Source organism: Hyperolius riggenbachi, chromosome 1 (assembly GCF_040937935.1).
Source record: "Hyperolius riggenbachi isolate aHypRig1 chromosome 1, aHypRig1.pri, whole genome shotgun sequence".
Taxonomy (NCBI): domain Eukaryota; kingdom Metazoa; phylum Chordata; class Amphibia; order Anura; family Hyperoliidae; genus Hyperolius; species Hyperolius riggenbachi.
This window is the reverse complement of record NC_090646.1, coordinates 72,423,136-72,442,000: the sequence shown is the minus strand read 5'-3', so window position 1 is coordinate 72,442,000 and position 18,865 is coordinate 72,423,136. Positions and strand designations below refer to the sequence as shown.

The window sequence follows — 18,865 nt, the reverse complement described above, 5'->3', positions numbered from 1 at the left end:
GCAGCAGGGAGGTAAATTAGCAGCAGTGGTGGTGTGGCATCACGGCGGGGGGGGGGGGTCTTATTTTCGGGGAATGTCTTATATTTCAAGCATGCTTGAAATATAAAACCTGTCTTATTTTCGGAGGATGTCTTAATTTAGGGGAAAGACGGTAGCAGCCAGGTCGGGTTCTTCTGCGCATGTGTGGGCACGCCTCTCGCAATCGTGTCCCCGTCGCCAAAGGTGCTCTGCACTAGTGCAGTTCTGTGGGGATTCAACTGCACAAGCGCAGAGCACTCCCAGCGACGGGGATACAATAAAAACAAAAAAAACAAAAAACAGATGGCCAGCAAGGGTGGGCCCAAAAATAGGTACTTATCTAGGGCCTCATTTCAGCCCATCCGATTGCGGCTGCTGAAGTCACACTTCCATCCTGCTGCATACTAATTTGTGGAGCACTTTTTCAACACTATGGTAAGGTAAATGTCCTGGAACCAGTATGCGGTTTGCAAGTCAAATAGTGACAACGTTTATATTACAGTTAATACAGTCGTGTCAGTTTAAGAACTTCAGGGTGTTTGTTTCTGTGATGTTACCTTGTGTACCTTTCTAGCTTGTACACAGATTTTTTTATAAAAAGAGGGTTCTATTAATTAAACCATCATCATCCTCCTTTGCGAAATAATAAAAATGCACAAAGCTTTCACAAACACACTATACCACTGGGATTTTTTTCCTCTGCGACATGGTAACTGATGTACGGTATGTAGAGCAGAACTTTGCTGACATCTAGTGACCATATCAGAGACTGTCAGGTGAAAGACTTGAGAAAGATAAAGTACATATTATTAATGATTTATAAAGCGCCAACATATTCTGTGGTGGATACAGTACATATTATTATTGATTTTTTTTTTTTTAAACGACAACATATTGGCTTCAATTCTGGTAGGCTTACCATCCGTTTTATCACATAGGTGGTATTTTACCACATGTGGTAAAAGCAGTTTGCTGTTCTGCTAGATTTTAGTCATAATTTACAGCATGCGTAAATTAAGTTATAAAATGTGCAGTATTTTACCAAAAATTGAAATACTCATTAAAAATAGGGGACATGTTAGCACATAATTTAAAATCAATTTAACCCCCTTGCCGTTCCAATTATGTCGGCAAGGGGGTGGCGCAGCACTTTAAAAAAATTTTTTTTTTTAAATCATGTAGCTAGCCTAGCGCTAGCTACATGATAGCCGCTGAGCAGCGGCACCTCCACCCACTCCCCACTCCGATAGCCTCTTGCGATCTGCGCAAGCAGGAAATACCATTCAGAACGGGATTTCCTGCTTGGCTTCCCCCGTCGCCTTGGCGACGATCGCGATGACGTCAACCGACCGACCCCCCCAAAAAAATAAAATAAAAATCTGCCAAAGACTATCTTAAAGGGAACCTGTACTGTGTAAAATTATTCAAAATAAACACATGAGGTAACTTCAAATGAACATTACATGGTTACCTTGCCATCAGTTCCTCTTAGAAGCGCTCCATTTTCTTCTGACAATGATCCCTTCCAGTTCTGACAACATTTTGTCAGAACTGAAATATATCAGTTGCTGTCAGTTATTTATCAGTTGCTGTCAGCTATAGCTGAGAGGACAACTGATGTGCCAAGTAATGGCTATGTTTCCCTATGGCTCAAGTGGGTGATGTTACAGTTTAACAGTGTGCTGACCAGAAAGCTGTTATGGGGTAATGGCCATTTTCAAAATGAAGGACAGAGAATTCCCTTGATCACAGTGGACAAACAGGACGCGGGAAAGGAGAAAGAGATTGAGGAGTAGACTACACGGGAGGTAAGTATGACTTGTGTATGTTTATTTTAATTTTCTGTTCAGGTTTTCTTTAAGTTATGTAGGACAATTAAAGACTATTATTATTATTTACCTTCGAAATACCACACATTTTACTGAATTTTTTAACACACATTTTCAGACAGGCGGAAAAATCTTTCAGAATTGCAATCACCCCTCCCCAAAAAACAGGGAAATACTTCATGAGGTATTTTACCAACAAAAAAATATTGAGGCCATTCTGTGGTGCTGTAGAGAGTAAGAACAAACATGGGGTACATAAAATACAGGCAATGGCCTCGATTCATAAAGCATTACCTCATGCGGTAATGCTGAAAACAGCAGACTTTACCGAGCACTTAGCAAAGTGTCAATTCATAAAGGCTGTTACCGCATGAGAAGCTGACATTACCGACCAGGGAGATAAATTGGCTGTAGTTACCGACAACACATGTCAGTAAATTGTCAGCAAATGCCAATTCATAAAGCCTGCAACAAGCGGTAAGCCTGGCGGTAGTTACCGACACCTCTAGTGAGGCATTAACAAGTTGCCGACAGCTCTGATGAATGCAAAGTGCAGAGAGCCGAAGTCTGTTTGAGTCATCTGTGGAGAGAGCCAGAGAGCCAGAGAGCCTGAGTGAGTCACTTTTTTGCAGAGAGCCGTCTGTGCGAGTCAGGGAAAGTCTGTGCAAGTCATCTGTCTAGGTCATCTGAGTGAGTCATTTCTGCAGAGAGCCGTCTGTGCAGTCAGGGAAAGTCTGTGCAAGTCATCTGTCTAAGTCATCTGAGTGAGTCATTTCTGCAGAGAGCCGTCTGTGCAGTCAGGGAAAGTCTGTGCAAGTCATCTGAGTGAGTCATTTTTGCAGAGAGCCCTCTGTGCGAGTCAGGGAAAGTCTGTGCAAGTCATCTGAGTGAGTCATTTTTGCAGAGAGCCCTCTGTGCGAGTCAGGGAAAGTCTGTGCAAGTCATCTGAGTGAGTCATTTTTGCAGAGAGCCGTCTGTGCAAGTCATTTCTGCAGGTCAAAGAGAGAATCACCACACTGCTCTACTCTACCGCTCAAGGGGCTGCGGTAATTTACCGACCTCCAACAGCAGCTAGGGAAATCTTTATGAATTAGCACACAGACCGGGAAAATACCGAGTGCGGTATTTTCCCGACAAGATTTTTCTTATCACACTGCTGTTTATGAATCGAGGCCAATTATAAACACAAAGGATAGATGCTATTATTATTTATTTATATAGTGCCAACACCTTTAGCAGTGTGTGGAGTTGGGGATGGCACTCTTAGTACTCGGTCAGTGGTTCCCAGCCAGGGCACTATTATGTATGTTCTCCCCGTGTCTGCATGAGTTTCCTCTGGGCACTATGGTTTCCACCCACATCCCATAAAACATACAGATAAGTTAATTGGCTTCCCCCTAAATTGGCCCTAGACTACAATACACATGTGACTATTAGAGATTAGATTGATAGCCCATGGGCTTGATTCACAAAGCGGTGCAAACTGTTTAGCACGGGAGTGCTAAACAGTTAGCACGTGAAGTGCTTTTTGCGGACTTTTGCACGCGCAAAGTGCCGCGATTTGCGCGATCGCGGACTTTTGCGCGCAAAAGTTCGCGGAAAGCACTTCACGTGCTAACTGTTTAGCACTCCCGTGCTAAACAGTTTGCACCGCTTTGTGAATCAAGCCCCATGTGTGACACAGTATGTGGCAAGAATACAAACTTTGTAAAGCCCCGCAGAAGATGTTTGCGCTGCATAAATACAAAATAATAATAACAGTGCACTGTACCGCCAGCACAATACTGTATGTGCCAGTTTCCCTTTTAGTGCAGCTGATACTCTAGAGTTGTAATTCTTCCTGCTCTGTGCAGTTTGTGACAAGTGCCCCAGTCCTACCTTGCAATTAGATTTTAATTATAATTACTAGCAAGCTGAGAGAGGTGTCATGAACAGTGCTTCTAAAGGTGGCCATACACTGGTCGATTTGCCATCAGATTCGACCAACAGATAGATCCCTCTCTGATCGAATCTGATCAGAGAGGGATTGTATGGTCACCTTTACTGCAAACAGATTGTGAATCGATTTCAGCCTGAAACCGATCACAATCTGTGGAGCTGCTGCTGCTGACGCCCCCCCCCCCGCTACCCCCCCCCCCCCCCTGCATACATTACCTGTTCCGGCTGGCGCGAGTCCCCTGGTCCGCGCTGCCTTCTTCTCCGCTCCGGGCTCCAGACCGTTCCTGCAGCTACTGAACTTCCTATCCACAGGGGAAGTTTAAACAGTAGAGGGCGCTCTACTGTTTAAACTTCCTGCCGGGACAGGAAGTTCTGTGTAGCTGCAGCCGGTCCGGAACCCAGCGCGGAAAGAAGACAGCGGGGACCAGGGGACTCGCGCCAGCCGGAACAGGTAATGTTTACCCGCTGAATTGCGTCGGTCGTCGGGCATTCGAACGCCGCTATCGACACACTCCCGACCCGCCGGCGATCGAGATAAATCTTCCGCACGGATGGATCGACGGGAACGATAGATTTCGGACGGAAATCGTTCGTTCTGTCAGCGGTGTGCGCGGCGATTTCACAGGTTTATGGGCCCCTTAAGCAAGGTAACCCTTCCACACATACCTAGAGATATCTACCACCAACGATCCAGATGCTTCCCTGTATGTGGGTAACTTTTTTTTTTTTTTCAACTAACAGGTTTCCTCTAGTCTAATTACCCACTTTGGGCTTGATTAACTAATCCGTGATAACTCAAATATCACACGCCTTATCAGAGTAGAAAAGCTAGCGTTACGAACCTGCAGGGGCTCAGGGCCGGACGAGTGCCATTGCCTATTAGCAGGCATAAGTTTGTAGCGCTCGCTATGCTACTCTGATAAGGCGTGTTAACTTTGATAAGGCGTGATATCTTTGATAAGGTGTGATATTCGAGTTATCACGGTTTAGTGAATCAAGCCCTTGGTGCGGTGCTATTTTCCTGCAGTATGAGAGCACTCCACAGGAAAATTGCACTGCATCATTTCCTATTTCAAACACCCTACAGCACAGTGCGATGCCAGGGTGATTTGTTTAGCCCCGCCTCCCCATCTGTGATATGTTCCCTGCTGGACAGGAAGTGCATCACTGGATATTGACCAATTGGCGCATGGACACCGCACTAGTGATGGGCGAACATCCAGATGTTCGGGTTCGGGGTGGTTCGGCCGAACATGCCCCCGATGTTCGGCATGTTCGGGCCGAACCCCGAACCCAACCCGAACATGTCCCTTTGGGGCCCCTATAGAAGTACCGCGATGACACGAACGAGGGTACGCGTCATCTACATGATGACACGTACCCTCGTACGCATCATCGCGGTACTTCTGCACTCTCTTGACGCGACTTCAAATGTAAACAGGAAGTGCGTCAAGAGAGGGCGGAAGTACCAGATGGTACTAGCGCCTAGCATCTCCGGCTGCCCGCTTCCTGCCCTCCTCCTCAGGTACTTTTGGGGGGCTTAAATTTAACGTTATAAGGGTACCGGCAAAAGGGAGAGCTTAGCGGGGAGGGGTGGGGGGCATTTCCGCTCATGCTCTAACTTTATGCTGGGACCCTATAGGGGGCTATGTTCGGCCGGACACGGCTGTGTTCGGCCGAACAAAGAAGGCACATTCGGGTTCGGGCAGCGTGGCCAAGCACCCTCCCGAACACCATGAGGTGTTCGGGGGGTGCCGAACCAAACCCGAACAGGCCAAAATCCGGGCGAACCCGAACAGTGGCGAACACTGTTCGCCCATCACTACACCGCACCAATAACACAACAATCTATACAGATGTTTGCGGTGCCACTGACCCTGTTACAATTGCGTGCTGAGCGGTACCGCTCATACCACACGGCAAAGCACTACAGATTCTGCGTTGCCTCCGCGTCATCCAGAGTACTTCCATTGCATAATGTTGCACTGCCAGTCTCATACAGACTAATGCCCACTGCAACGTAGGAGCAATAGGGAGAGCGACACAACATCTCAGTGTGAAACAAGCCTCAAATTACACCGGAACTGAGATGGTTATGGTGGCTGGCAATAACATCTATTTCCTTTTACACAATATTAGTTGCCTGGCAGTTCTGCTAATTCAATGGCTGCAGTAATATCTGAATCACCCGCCTGAAACAAGCTGCAGCTAATCCAGTCATAGTTCTGATCTGCATGCTTGTTCAGGGTCTATGGCTAGCAGTGCTGCTCAAATCCGATCTGGGAGACATCCGGATAGTTGCTATCCGGATAATTCCCAGTAAACCTGTGCGGGGGGGGAAGGTGTCAATCTTACCTGTCTGACGTCTTCTTCGTCCGTCCCTCGGCGCCTCCCACGATGCGCTCCAATCCGGCGTCACGTGGTTACAAACACTTCCTCCTTCCGGGTTGAAGGAGGAAGTGTTTGTAATCACGTGACGTGCGTGGAGCGCATCGTGGATTTCTCCCGGATCGGATTTGAGCAGCACTGATGGCTAGGAGTAGTTCAATGGGGTTCCCTCTATACTCTCAAAACTTCGGAAATGTGGCAGCGAAGAAACTTGGGGTAATTAAAGTTCCCGCTGAGCATGCATATTAGAGTATAATCTCCTTACAATAAACTCAGGTATACTAAACATTGGGGTATAGTAATCTCCCTCTCCAGGTCCCGGCCAATCTCCATTATAAGTCTATGGGAGCAACGCCTGGTATAGTAAAACCGGATATAATAAAACTTCTGTTATAGTAAACATGTTTTTAGCCCCTATGTAAACATGTTTTTAGCCCCTATGTGACACTGATTCTGGATATAGTAAAAAGTGGGTGGTGCATGCATCATATGGCAGTGTGAAACCCATGGTCAGCTGTTCTCTTCTCTTCGCTTCCCTGTAAAATGGGGGGCTGCGCCGCGCCGAAAAATGGGGGGGGGGGGGGGGGCAGCGCCTCGCCAAAAAATGGGCGTGACCATGACATTGTATGGGCGGAGCTCGCATAATGATGTAGCAGCGAGGCATAAGAAAGCAGTGTTTACGCCATGGAGGATTCGCATCATGGGTGTGCAGAAACTGTGTGATGCTATTTAATAGTATACTGTAACCCCAAAGCAGCAAACAGCCAACTATGAACATTAAATAATAAATGCAGCAACAGTTACCCAAGACACCAGAAAATAAACATAATGTGGGCAACATGTCAGCACAAAATAAACGCAATGGGCAACATGTCAGCACAAAATAAACCCAATGTGGGCAACATGTCAGCACAAAATAAACGCAATGTGAGAAACATGTCAGCACAAAATAAACGCAATGTGAGAAACATGTCAGCACAAAATAAACGCAATGTAAGAAACATGTCAGCACAAAATAAACGCAATGTGAGAAACATGTCAGCACAAAATAAACGCAATGTGAGAACCGTCAGCACAAAATAAACGCAATGTGAGAAACATGTCAGCACAAAATAAACGCAATGTGAGAAACATGTCAGCAGAAAATAAGCGTAATATGAGAAACATGTCAGCACAAAATAAGCGCAATGTGAGCAACATTTCAGCACAAAATAAACGCAATGTCAGAAACGTCAGCACAAAATAAACGCAATGTGAGAACCGTCAGCACAAAATAAACGCAATGTGAGAAACATGTCAGCACAAAATAAACGCAATGTGAGAAACATGTCAGCAGAAAATAAGCGCAATGTGAGAAACATGTCAGCACAAAATAAGCGCAATGTGAGAAACATGTCAGCACAAAATAAACGCAATGTAAGAAACATGTCAGCACAAAATAAACTCAATTTGGGCAGCATTTCACCTGGAAAAAAAAAGCATTTACTCACCTGAAAAAAGTCTCTTCTCGCTCCTGGCCGGCCTCTGGCGCGCTGCTCCCGGGACCATCTTCCTCCTCCTGCAGTCTCCCGCACTGACAGGCAGATTGCAGGGCTACGGCAGGATGACGCCCGAAGCCCTGTACTGGAGACACAAATTGTCTCCAGTACAGGGCTTCGGCAGCCATCTTCCTGAAGCCCTGCTCTGCCTGCCGGAGACTATGCAGCCTGGAGCGGGGCTGCGGGCAATGAACTGGCATGGACTTTCAGGACTTTGTCCCTCTTTCTATGTAAATATATATATTCTCTACTAAATATATATATTCTCTTTATTTTAGACGCCGCAGCCAGTTCATACAGATACGGTGGCCAGAGTCCCTAGGCCGGGACATCCCGCTGCTAAAAGCGGGACGTTTCCCGGGACCTCATGCAGCCTGGGACAGCGCCCCCCGAAGGCGGGACCTGTCCCGGGTAAAGCGTATGGTCACCGTACTTTAACATTGTAGTCCACCAAGTGTGCAACTGATTGTACTGTAACTCCAAAGTGAGGACAGAGTTACTCCTTTGCAGCAGAGAATGTACCAGAGCATGCTGGGCCATTTCTTGGACAATTTCTGATAAAGTAAACTTCTGATAATGTGAACCACTTTTCCTGGTCCCTTGGAGTTTACATACCTCCCAACTTTTTGAGATCAGAAAGAGGGACACTTAAGCCATGCCCCTGCCACACCCCCGATCACGCCCTCGTCACACACCTAGTCACGCATACCATAAAGATTTCATGAGAAAAATATGTTTTATAATTTAAACCACACTGGTCCTTTCTATCCTGGTTCATTTTTCTTCATATTAACATTTTAGAATGCGTAATATATCAATTTAATGGATGGGAATACAGTTTAGAGTCAATCAAACACATTTTTTAAGTAGAGAATATATATATTTACATAGAAAGAGGGACAAAGTCCTGAAAGAGGGACAAATGAGGAGGAAAGAGGGACAGAGGGACTGTTCCTCCGAAATAGAGACAGTTGGGAGCTATGGAATGTGCAATGCAAATGCTTATACTGTAACTCCAAAGTGAGGACAGAGTTGCTCCTTTGCAACAGAGAATGTACCAGGACATGCTGGGCCATTTCTAGGACAATTTCTGCTATAGTAAACTTCTGATATAGTAAACCACTTTTCCCCCTTCAAATGTACACTTTGTTACTTTGGTCTTCAAGAAAATGGCCGCGCATCCCAGCAGAGCTTTGTCTCTATGGAACGCAGGAGACACATTCTCGCGTAGGGAGTCAGTCACACCTGGAAGCAGCAGGACGCAGACACGTCTCCAGCGCTGACGTACAGCGGCTGACAAGAAATATGCCTGTAAATTCCGCAAGTGCACACACTTTACAAAGCACCCCTGAGAAGCTCCGGTGTCGGATGCTCCGCTCGCTCGGCACACGGGGAAGTCTTCTGCTAACGCGCAACGTGAAGCGAAGCGGCGGGAAGTTTTCAGGCAGTGCGACGGGCAGCCCCAGAGTCCAGCCGGCCAGGACCCCGTCTTCCTTCCTGTGCTTCAGGCTGGGCCCCGGCGGTCATTGGTGAAGGACCCGCAACATGTTCCAGGCACGGCAGCTCTCGCGCTTCCTATGTGAGTGGTTGGAGGGAGAGGGGGCTGTGCATGCGCTGCTGGGGACAGCCATGGCTGAGAGAGGTAGCCTGTGTCTGATATGCAGCAACTGCTGATAGGGAACTAGAAGTCCCAGCATGCCTTGCCTGAGAGTTATTACGTGTATATAGGTAGAGGACAGGCGTGGCATTGTGGGACTTGTAGTTCCAATGCAGTTGCAGAGCTTCTGTCTGTTTGTAGCATGTTGGAGAGGGGTCACCTCTGGACTGCAAAGGGCATAAGGCTATTTTATGGGCTTCTGTCACTGTGTATAGCTAAGCTTGGTGTAATTGCCTTCTTAAAACAGAAGGAAATTTGCAATAATTCAGTTATAAATAAACATTTGTGGTTACCCACAATGCACACCTACTAAATATGCAAATTATCCCTTTCCGCCCTTGTTAAGCCAAGCAGCAATTACACCAAGCTTTGCTTTTTTTAGTAGGAGGGCTTTTTGGTTCCTTTCATCCCCCTATACATTCCTAGTAGTTTGGGTCACCCTAAGCTGCTTGGTTACTCTGTGTATAGCTAGCAACTTCTGAAAAGTTGTTTATTATTACTGTTAATGTAGTGCTGACATAGTCATGTCGCTAGCTGGCCCTCATAGGAGCTCACAATCTAATCCTGCCAACCAAAATCATAGTCTAATGTCCTATCATATTACTATATATGTACATAGCACTGACCACTTCTGCAGCACTGATTGTCCTCAGAGGCGCTCAAAATCTTAAGCTCCCTGCACACTGCATGCGATACCGCTTTTTAATCGGTTTTTACTACTGATTTTTAATCTTTACTGCATGCTGCATTTTTTTGATCAGTTTTTCTGTTGAATGTATTCAGGGAAAATCAGAATTGAAAATCTGAAACAGAATCGGAATCGGAAAACAGATTTGCAGTGTGCAGGGAGCCTAATACCTGTCATAGTTGAATTCACTACCATATGATTATTATGTATTTACTGTATATACTATATAGCACATCACTTTACAGAGTACATAGTCATGTCACTGACTGTCCTCAGAGGAGTTCACAATCTAATACCTGTCATAGTCCAATTCCCTACCATATGATTATTGTATTTTATATAACACATCACTGTACAGTGTACATAGTCAAGTCCTTGACTGTTATCAGAGGAGCTCACAATCTAATCTCTACCATAGTCATAGACTGTCTCACCCTATTATTATGTATTTATATAGCACAGCACGTACAGCTTCAGCAGCACATTAGAGTCCCTGACTGTATTCAGACAAACTCAGTCTAATCCCTGTCATAGTCTAATATCCTACTGTATTATTAGGTATTTGTATAGCCCTGACCTCTTCTGCAGCACTATACAGAAAATAGCAATGTCATTGACTACGGAGCAGTGCTTTTCAGCGCTGCTAGCTTTGGGCGCAGCCAGCGCCGCCATAGACTGTAATAGGAATCAGTCTATAGCGGCGCTCAGTGAGGAAGGTCGGCTCCGTCAGAAGACGGAGCCGAAGTTGTTTAAAAAAACACAATAATTCGGCCTCCAGCAATCGCTGGAAGCCGAATTATTTCATTCCCCCACTATCCATGTCGGCCTGGAGGGGGAATAGTAATTAAAACGCCCCGGACTTGTGCAGAAGCAGGACCAGCCATTTAACAGCTGGATCCTGCGCCCAAGTCTACCAGCGCCGTATTCAAATGTACGCATTGACTATCCTCCGAGGAGCTCACAATTTAATTCCACTATAGTCATTCTATTGTCCTAGCATATTATTATGTATTTATATAACAAAGCACTGACATCTTCTTAAGCACCTTATGATAGGTACATACAATGCAATTTTCAGATTTACTGTCAGATTGATTATTTCCAAAATGCCTGGTCTGATTTCCTATTGATTTTCCATTGACTTCTGTGGACATGTTGGAAATAATCAATCTGACTGTAAATCTGTCAGAAAATTTCATTGGGTGTATCTAACATTATAGAGTACATAGTCATGTCACTGACTGTCCTCACAGGAGCTCACAATCTAAAACTTTTAAAGTCTAATGACAATATCAATACCAGTTACCCTACTAGTGTACTTTTCAAACTGGAGGAAACTCCTACAGACATGGAAACAACTTAAAGTGGATCCGAGATAAACTTTTACTCATTGCAAAATCTTGATCCTTTCATATAGTTTATAGGGCATTCCTCAAGCCAAATACGTTTTTTTGTTGTTTTAATACTCTAATTCCCTATACACTAAACAAGCCTTGCCCACAGCTACTTTTGTGCCTTGGCACTGTAGCAAGGGCTTATGGGAGCGCAGTCTGGGTAGGAGGAGGTTACAAGCCATTGATTTCAGAGGCAGAGGGGAGGAGTAGAGAGGACTGAATTTACACAAAGGCAAGCTGATCGCATCTCCAGCCCTCAGCCTGTGACAATGTGACAAACAGAACATGGCTGCCCTCATTGTTTCACAGGAATAAATAATCATATACTGTTGAAGTTGGGATCGATCAGAGCGTATGGGGCTGGAGGAAGCCCCAGGTATGTATAAAAGCTTTTTCATTTTCATCTATGGTTCCCTTTAAGTCTCCTTGCAGATAATGTCCTAGCTGAGATTTGAACCTAGGACCTCAGTGCTGCAAGGCGGGGTGCTAAACACTTTATCACTTCCTATATAAACACTGTTTCAATTAATAATTACGGACATAAATGTTCCATGGTGGTTCCAGGACAGCAAGTTACAGTGGTGTGAAAAACTATTTGCCCCCTTCCTGATTTCTTATTCTTTTGCATGTTTGTCACACTTAAATGTTTCTGCTCATCAAAAACCGTTAACTATTAGTCAAAGATAACATAATTGAACACAAAATGCAGTTTTAAATGATTGTTTTTATTATTTAGTGATAAAAAAAACTCCAAATCTATATGGCCCTGTGTGAAAAAGTGATTGCCCCCCTTGTTTAAAAATAACTTAACTGTGGTTTATCACACCTGAGTTCAATTTCTATAGTCACCCCCAGGCCTGATTACTGCCACACCTGTTTCAATCAAGAAATCACTTAAATGGGAGCTATCTGACACAGAGAAGTAGACCAAAAGCACCTCAAAAGCTAGACATCATGCCAAGATCCAAAGAAATTCAGGAACAAATGAGAACAAAAGTACTGTAATTGAGATCTATCAGTCTGGTAAAGGTTATAAAGCCATTTCTAAAGCTTTGGGACTCTAGCGAACCACAGTGAGAGCCATTATCCACAAATGGCAAAAACATGGAACAGTGATGAACCTTCCCAGGAGTGGCCGGCCGACCAAAATTACCCCAAGAGTGCAGAGAAAACTCATCCGAGAGGCCACAAATGACCCCAGGACAACATCTAAAGAACTGCAGGCCTCACTTGCCTCAATTAAGGTCAGTGTTCATGACTCCACCATAAGAAAGAGACTGGGCAAAAACGGCCTGCATGGCAGATATCCAAGGCGCAAACCACTTTTAAAGAGAATCTGTATTGTTAAAATCGCACAAAAGTAAACATACCAGTGTGTTAGGGGACATCTCCTATTACCCTCTGTCACAATTTCGCCGCTCCCCGCCGCATTAAAAGTAGTCAAAAACAGTTTTTAAAAGTTTGTTTATAAACAAACAAAATAGCCACCAAAACAGGAAGTAGATTGATGTACAATATGTCCACACATAGAAAATACATCCATACACAAGCAGGCTGTATACAGCTTTCCTTTTGAATCTCAAAAGATCATTTGTGTGTTTACCTTCTGTCCCCTTCTTCTCTCATGCACTGAACATTACAGGCTTCCTGCAGACAGCTCTGCCTGTGCCTGTGTTTGTAATTCCTCAGTATGTGTCAGCCAGCTACTTTCACAGCGGATTTTTATCCAGCTCTCTTCTATCACTGATAAGATAGCAGAGAAGCTGCTGGCTTATGTAAATAAAACACACACTGGAGTGTGCATAGAGGAACAGACCAGCACGGAAGAGTTGGCAGCCTTCCAGACACAGGCCGACAAGTCTGACAGGGGAAAGATACATTGATTTATTACAGAGACTGTCATAGTACAAAGTGCTACAGTTAGCCAGAACACATTAGAATAGGTTTAGGAACTTGTAGGATGGTAGAAAAAACGTTGTAATTTTTGTTACAGAGTCACTTTAAGCAAAAAGAACAAAGGCTCGTCTCAATTTTGCTAAAAAACATTTCAATGACTGCCAAGACTTTTGGGAAAATACCTTGTGGACCGACGAGACAAAAGTTGAACTTTTTGGAAGGTGCCTGTACCGTTACATCTGGCATAGAAGTAACACAGCATTTCAGCAAAAGAACATCTTACCAACAGTAAAATATGGTGGTGGTAGTGTGATGGTCTGGGGTTGTTTTGCTGCTTCAGGACCTAGAAGGCTTGCTGTGATAGATGGAACCATGAATTCTACTGTCTACCAAAAAATCCTGAAGGAGAATGTCCGGCCATCTGTTTGTCAACTCAAGCTGAAGCGATCTTGGGTGCTGCAGCAGGACAATGACCCAAAACACACCAGCAAATCCACCTCTGAATGGCTGAAGAAACACAAAATGAAGACTTTGGAGTGGCCTAGTCAAAGTCCTGACCTGAATCCTATTGAGATGTTGTGGCATGACCTTAAAAAGGCGGTTCATGCTAGAAAACCCTCAAAGCTGAATTACACCAATTCTGCAAAGATGAGTGGGCCAAAAGTCCTCCAGAGCGCTGTAAAAGACTCGTTGCAAGTTATCGCAAACGCTTGTTTGCAGTTATTGCTGCTAAGGGTGGCCCAACCAGTTATTAGGTTCAGGGGGCAATTTCTTTTTCACACAGGGCCATGTAGGTTTTGAGTTTTTTTTTTTTTTTCTCACTAAATAATAAAAACCATCATTTAAAACTGCATTTTGTGTTCAATTATGTTATCTTTGACTAATAGTTAACAGTTTTTGATGAGCAGAAACATTTAAGTGTGACAAACATGCAAAAGAATAAGAAATCAGGAAGGGGGCATATAGTTTTTTCACACCACTGTAGGTAGGAAATCTCAGATTAGAGCAAGAACAAAAATGCTATACAAATTTCTACTATTACAAACTAAAATTTTTGCACACTTTTTTCATTCAAAGTTCCATGTTGGAAGGACACTTTACATTTGCTTTGGCTCTAGTCTAATTTAGGGGACTCAGCAGGAAACTTCATAGGGAACAGTTGTCCAATCACAGCACCCTCTAGAGCAGCGTTTCTCAACATTGTATTGGTTTGTACCCCTTTTAAAACCCTGTACTCACCAAGTACCCCCTAGCATAGTAAACATTATCACAAGTACCCCTTGACAAATATATATTTAATCGTAGTACAAGATAATTGGTTCTAAACCATTTCCAAGCTTTTACTATTGCTTTTAATTAAACTAAAATTCTAAATTAGTGTTGTTTAAATAAGATATATAATTTTCTAAAACTCAAAGTCTGTTATTCTTGGTTAAGTATATCAAGTCCGAGTACACCCTGGAACCATCAGAAGTACCCCCTGGGGTACGCGTACCACACGTTGAGAACCTAGGCTCTCTATAGAGCACAAAGCATTTTGATTGGCCAATAGTATGGACGTAGTTTACTACAACCTATTGGAAATCTAGCAGTTCCAGAGGGCGCTGTCCACCCGATCACATCAGTGGAATTTCCCTATAAGGTTTCCTGTTGGGTCCCTTAAAGTAGACTAGCTCTGTTATTTCTAAGCTCCGTAAATATCTAGAAGTCACTGCTTTGAGTTAAAGGGTCGATAAATCTAAAATGGCAGTTCGGAGTATCCCAAAAACAAATTGGTGGGTTAATTTGTTTTAGAAATCTGTCCTAGACTATCCTACCTAATAAAAGTCCTGGTATCTTTGTCCATGTGTGCGCAGGTGTGGAGCTGCGGTCATTGGCCTGTGTGTCGGCGGATGTTAGGCCTGAACGATTTTAGGAAAAGATTGAATTGCATAATTTCTGTCAAAGTGCGATTTCGATGCACGATTTTTTTAATTTTTTTTTTTTTTTTTTTTTTTTTCAAATTAAGCTTTTGCACTAAATTCACTGAAACTCTCTAACAGTCTGACTATGCACCGTGTCAATCAAGCTTCCGCCAGTCTGCTTAGGCTTAAGTGATCCAACTCAGCTTCTTTGCACAAATGCACACAGTGCCCAGCAGCGGACAACAGCTTTACAGTATGCAGAACTTAACTGCAGATCACCACACAGTCATCAGTCACGCTGACGCACTGTGCCTCTCATCCAGACTTCCTCTGTGTAAAGGAGGCGGAGCTGTTGTAAATCCTACGTAAAGAGGATTGATCACTGGCCAAACTCTTGATTGACAGCTTGACACAGGCATGTGGGAGGAGTCTACTGCCTGCCCAACTGCGATGTAGTAGGCACTAGGCAGAGGGCTGCCACCGAGTGAGAGCCTGTGGCATGCTCCTGATTGACAGCTTGATAGGCATACGGGCGGAGTCTGCAGCCCGTCCAGCTGTGACATAGGAGGCGCTAGGTGGAGTTAAATGGCACCGCAAGTGAGAGTTGGCTGATAACGTAGGACGGCACATTAGGTAGCAGTTAGGAGAGGGTGAGCAGCGAGCTCCACACAGAGGGAGAAGAGACTGCTTGCACTTGCAGAGTGTGGAAGGACATGTGAAAATTGCCACTTTTCGTCATTGCCGTGATCGCAATTTAAGTCCCCAGACGATGTATCGTTCAGGCCTAACGGAAGTGTTGCATGCGTGCACGGAGTTCCCTAGCGTCAATTATGAAATGGGCTTCAGGACTAGTATTTATATTACATTACCACCATGGAAGGGAAAGTACCGGTAGATAATGAGTTCCCTTGAGGAACGTGACAGTAATTGATCTGTGTAGTCTGTAGAGCGCTGTGGGAAATGATGGCACTGTATAAATGTTGGCGCTATATAAATCCAATAAATAATACAAAACTCACTACTTCAAGGAGGCCTACCTCACCTAGATGCTGCCCTAACTCTCTCTGCCGAGAACTTCTTCATGCTCCCCCCCCCCCTTCCTTTCGTGTCACCACCCCCTCCCTTTAGATTGTAAGCCTATAGCAGGGCCATCACCCCTTGAGTATCTAACCTGATTGTACACCAGACTCAGAAAAAGTGAACTTATTATTATTAGCACTACCACTCTAGTGTATGATCTGGCATTGTACTACTACCTGTATTGTGTTGTGTATCTTACTAATTGTTACCTGTATTGTTGTATCCATTGTCTATTACCTGTATTGCTGGTCACCCCTGTTATCATTGTCAGTAATCCTATGTATTGTACAGCGCCGCACAATATGTTGGCGCTATATAAATCCAATAAATTATTTTTTATTGATTTAGAAAGCGCCACCATATTCCGTGGCGCTGTACAAAGTAAGAAACAAACACTGGGTACATAATAACACAGACAATGGTGTACACCAATATACAAGATACATAATTAGTGACAAAATACAAAGAATGATACAAAATGCAGAATACAAAATACAGAATTGGTAATGGAGTGGTAAAAGTAACATGATAAATAAAATGTATAAGGATTTCCAAGACACAAAAGGGGGAGAGAGCCCTGCCCTTGCAAGCTTACAATCTAATATATGCATAAATAGTGCTTAAATGCATAATAGTCATTCTAAACATCAGTATGTGTAAATGTCTAGCTATGATTGGCAGTTACTTACCAATTTCTGTTAAAGGGAACCTGTAGCGAGTAAAATTATTTAAAGTAAACACATGATGTGGCTGCAAATGAATATTACATACTAACCTCACCATCAGTATGGCGTCAATTCACCAGAGGTTACCAACCTATTTATCTCTTGGGAGGTAATTTACCTCCTGTGATATCTCCAAATAGCAATTCTCCAGAAGTATAGGGGAAAATATCGACAGAGAGAAATGCAAGAGATAAATGTGAGATAAGTATGAGATAAATAAGTGATAGTTAGTAGTTAGTTTTTCTCCAAATCACAATTCACCAGGGAAGAAAGGGGGTGTGGCCATTCGTTATTTTTTCATCTCTTTATCCCCTGAATGAACCTGGAGATATCGTGGTTTTCACACAGCAGCTGCTGCTGTGGAAGATGGAGCCTTTTGAGCTTACTCTGTTAGGCCTGGTGCACACCAAAAACCGCTAGCAGATCCGCAAAATGCTAGCAGATTTTGAAACGCTTTTTCTTATTTTTCTGTAGCGTTTCAGCTAGCATTTTGCAGTTTTGTGAAGCGTTTTTGGTGTAGTAGATTTAATGTATTGTTACAGTAAAGCTGTTACTGAACAGCTACTGTAACAAAAACCGCCTGGCAAACCGCTCTGAAGTGCCGTTTTCAGAGCGGTTTGCGTTTTTCCTATACTTAACATTGAGGCAGAAACGCCTCCGCTATCCAAAATCTGCAGCAGCCCGGGAGTATGCGTTTCTGCAAAACGCCTCCCGCTCTGGTGTGCACCAGCCCATTGAAATACATTACCCAAACGTATCCGCAGCCGCAAGCGGATCACAAAACGCAGCCGAACCGCTCTGGTGTGCACTAGGCCTTAGAGCTTGCTTCTATTATGAGGAGACGAAGGCGCAGGAGGAGGGTCTGTTTAATCGCCCCTCGTATTTTTCGTGAGAGAACAGTTCTTGATAATTTTACTGAGACAGAGGTGGTGAAGAAGTTCAGACTCACTCGTAATATGATTTATGATATGATGCGGCAGTAAAAGGCGGGAATACTCTGGTCACGTAGTGGTAAAACTCTGCCTCCTACCCACAATGCTTCACTTTCAAGCTTACAGAGAGGAAAAGTATCCCATGTAAATCATTAATACCGATTACCTAACTCTCTGCTTTCTTACACTTTCCTCATGCATATCTCTCCATTATCCCCTGCTATCGAACACTTTTCTCTCTGTCCTCTCACACTGGTGAATTGACTCCAGAGTGTTAAAATACCTCATGAGATAAACTACCTACCTTTTTTCTCTTAGTAAATCCTCTCTGGTGAATTGACACCAATCTCTCTGAAGCTCACCATTTTCTTCTTACAGTGATCCCTTCCAGTTCTGACAATATTTTGTCAAAACTGAAATATACCAGTTACTGTCAGTTATATTTCAGCAGCTGTCAGTTACAACTGCATGTGCAAGGTAATGTCCATGATTCCCAATGGCTCAAGTAGGTGATATTACAGTTAAACAGTATGCTGACCAGGAAGCTGTTATGGGGTAATGGCAATTTTTTAAATGGAGGATGGAGAATTCCATTGATCACCATGGATAAATGGGATGCAGGAGAGGAGAAAGGGATTGAGGAGTAGCCTACACAGGAGGTAAGTATGACCCGTGTATGGTTATTTTTACTTTTTATTTTCAGTTCAGGTTCTCTTTAACTTTCAATGGGAAACTCTGCCTCTTGCTGGTCTACTTCTGCCAGTCATGAGACGGAGTCATGGGCCTGGGAGCCTCCCCTAAAGCTCTGGGGGAAGCTGAGAGAATAACAGCAGCTTTCTCCTTACCGGAATATAAGGCAAAGGTGAACAGAGCACCTC

General features: G+C 44.0%; 1 protein-coding gene across 1 annotated transcript in view; it reads left to right on the top strand.

The window, feature by feature from the left end:
* The first annotated feature begins 9,178 nt into the window (after positions 1 to 9,178).
* SUCLG1 (succinate-CoA ligase GDP/ADP-forming subunit alpha) overlaps positions 9,179 to 18,865 on the top strand; it is a 74,805-nt gene continuing 65,118 nt past the window's right edge. The window contains exon 1 of the mRNA XM_068266655.1: positions 9,179 to 9,290. Coding sequence (XP_068122756.1) covers positions 9,257 to 9,290 — 34 coding nt within the window. The 5' untranslated portion in view covers positions 9,179 to 9,256. The remainder of the gene's footprint in view (positions 9,291 to 18,865) is intronic.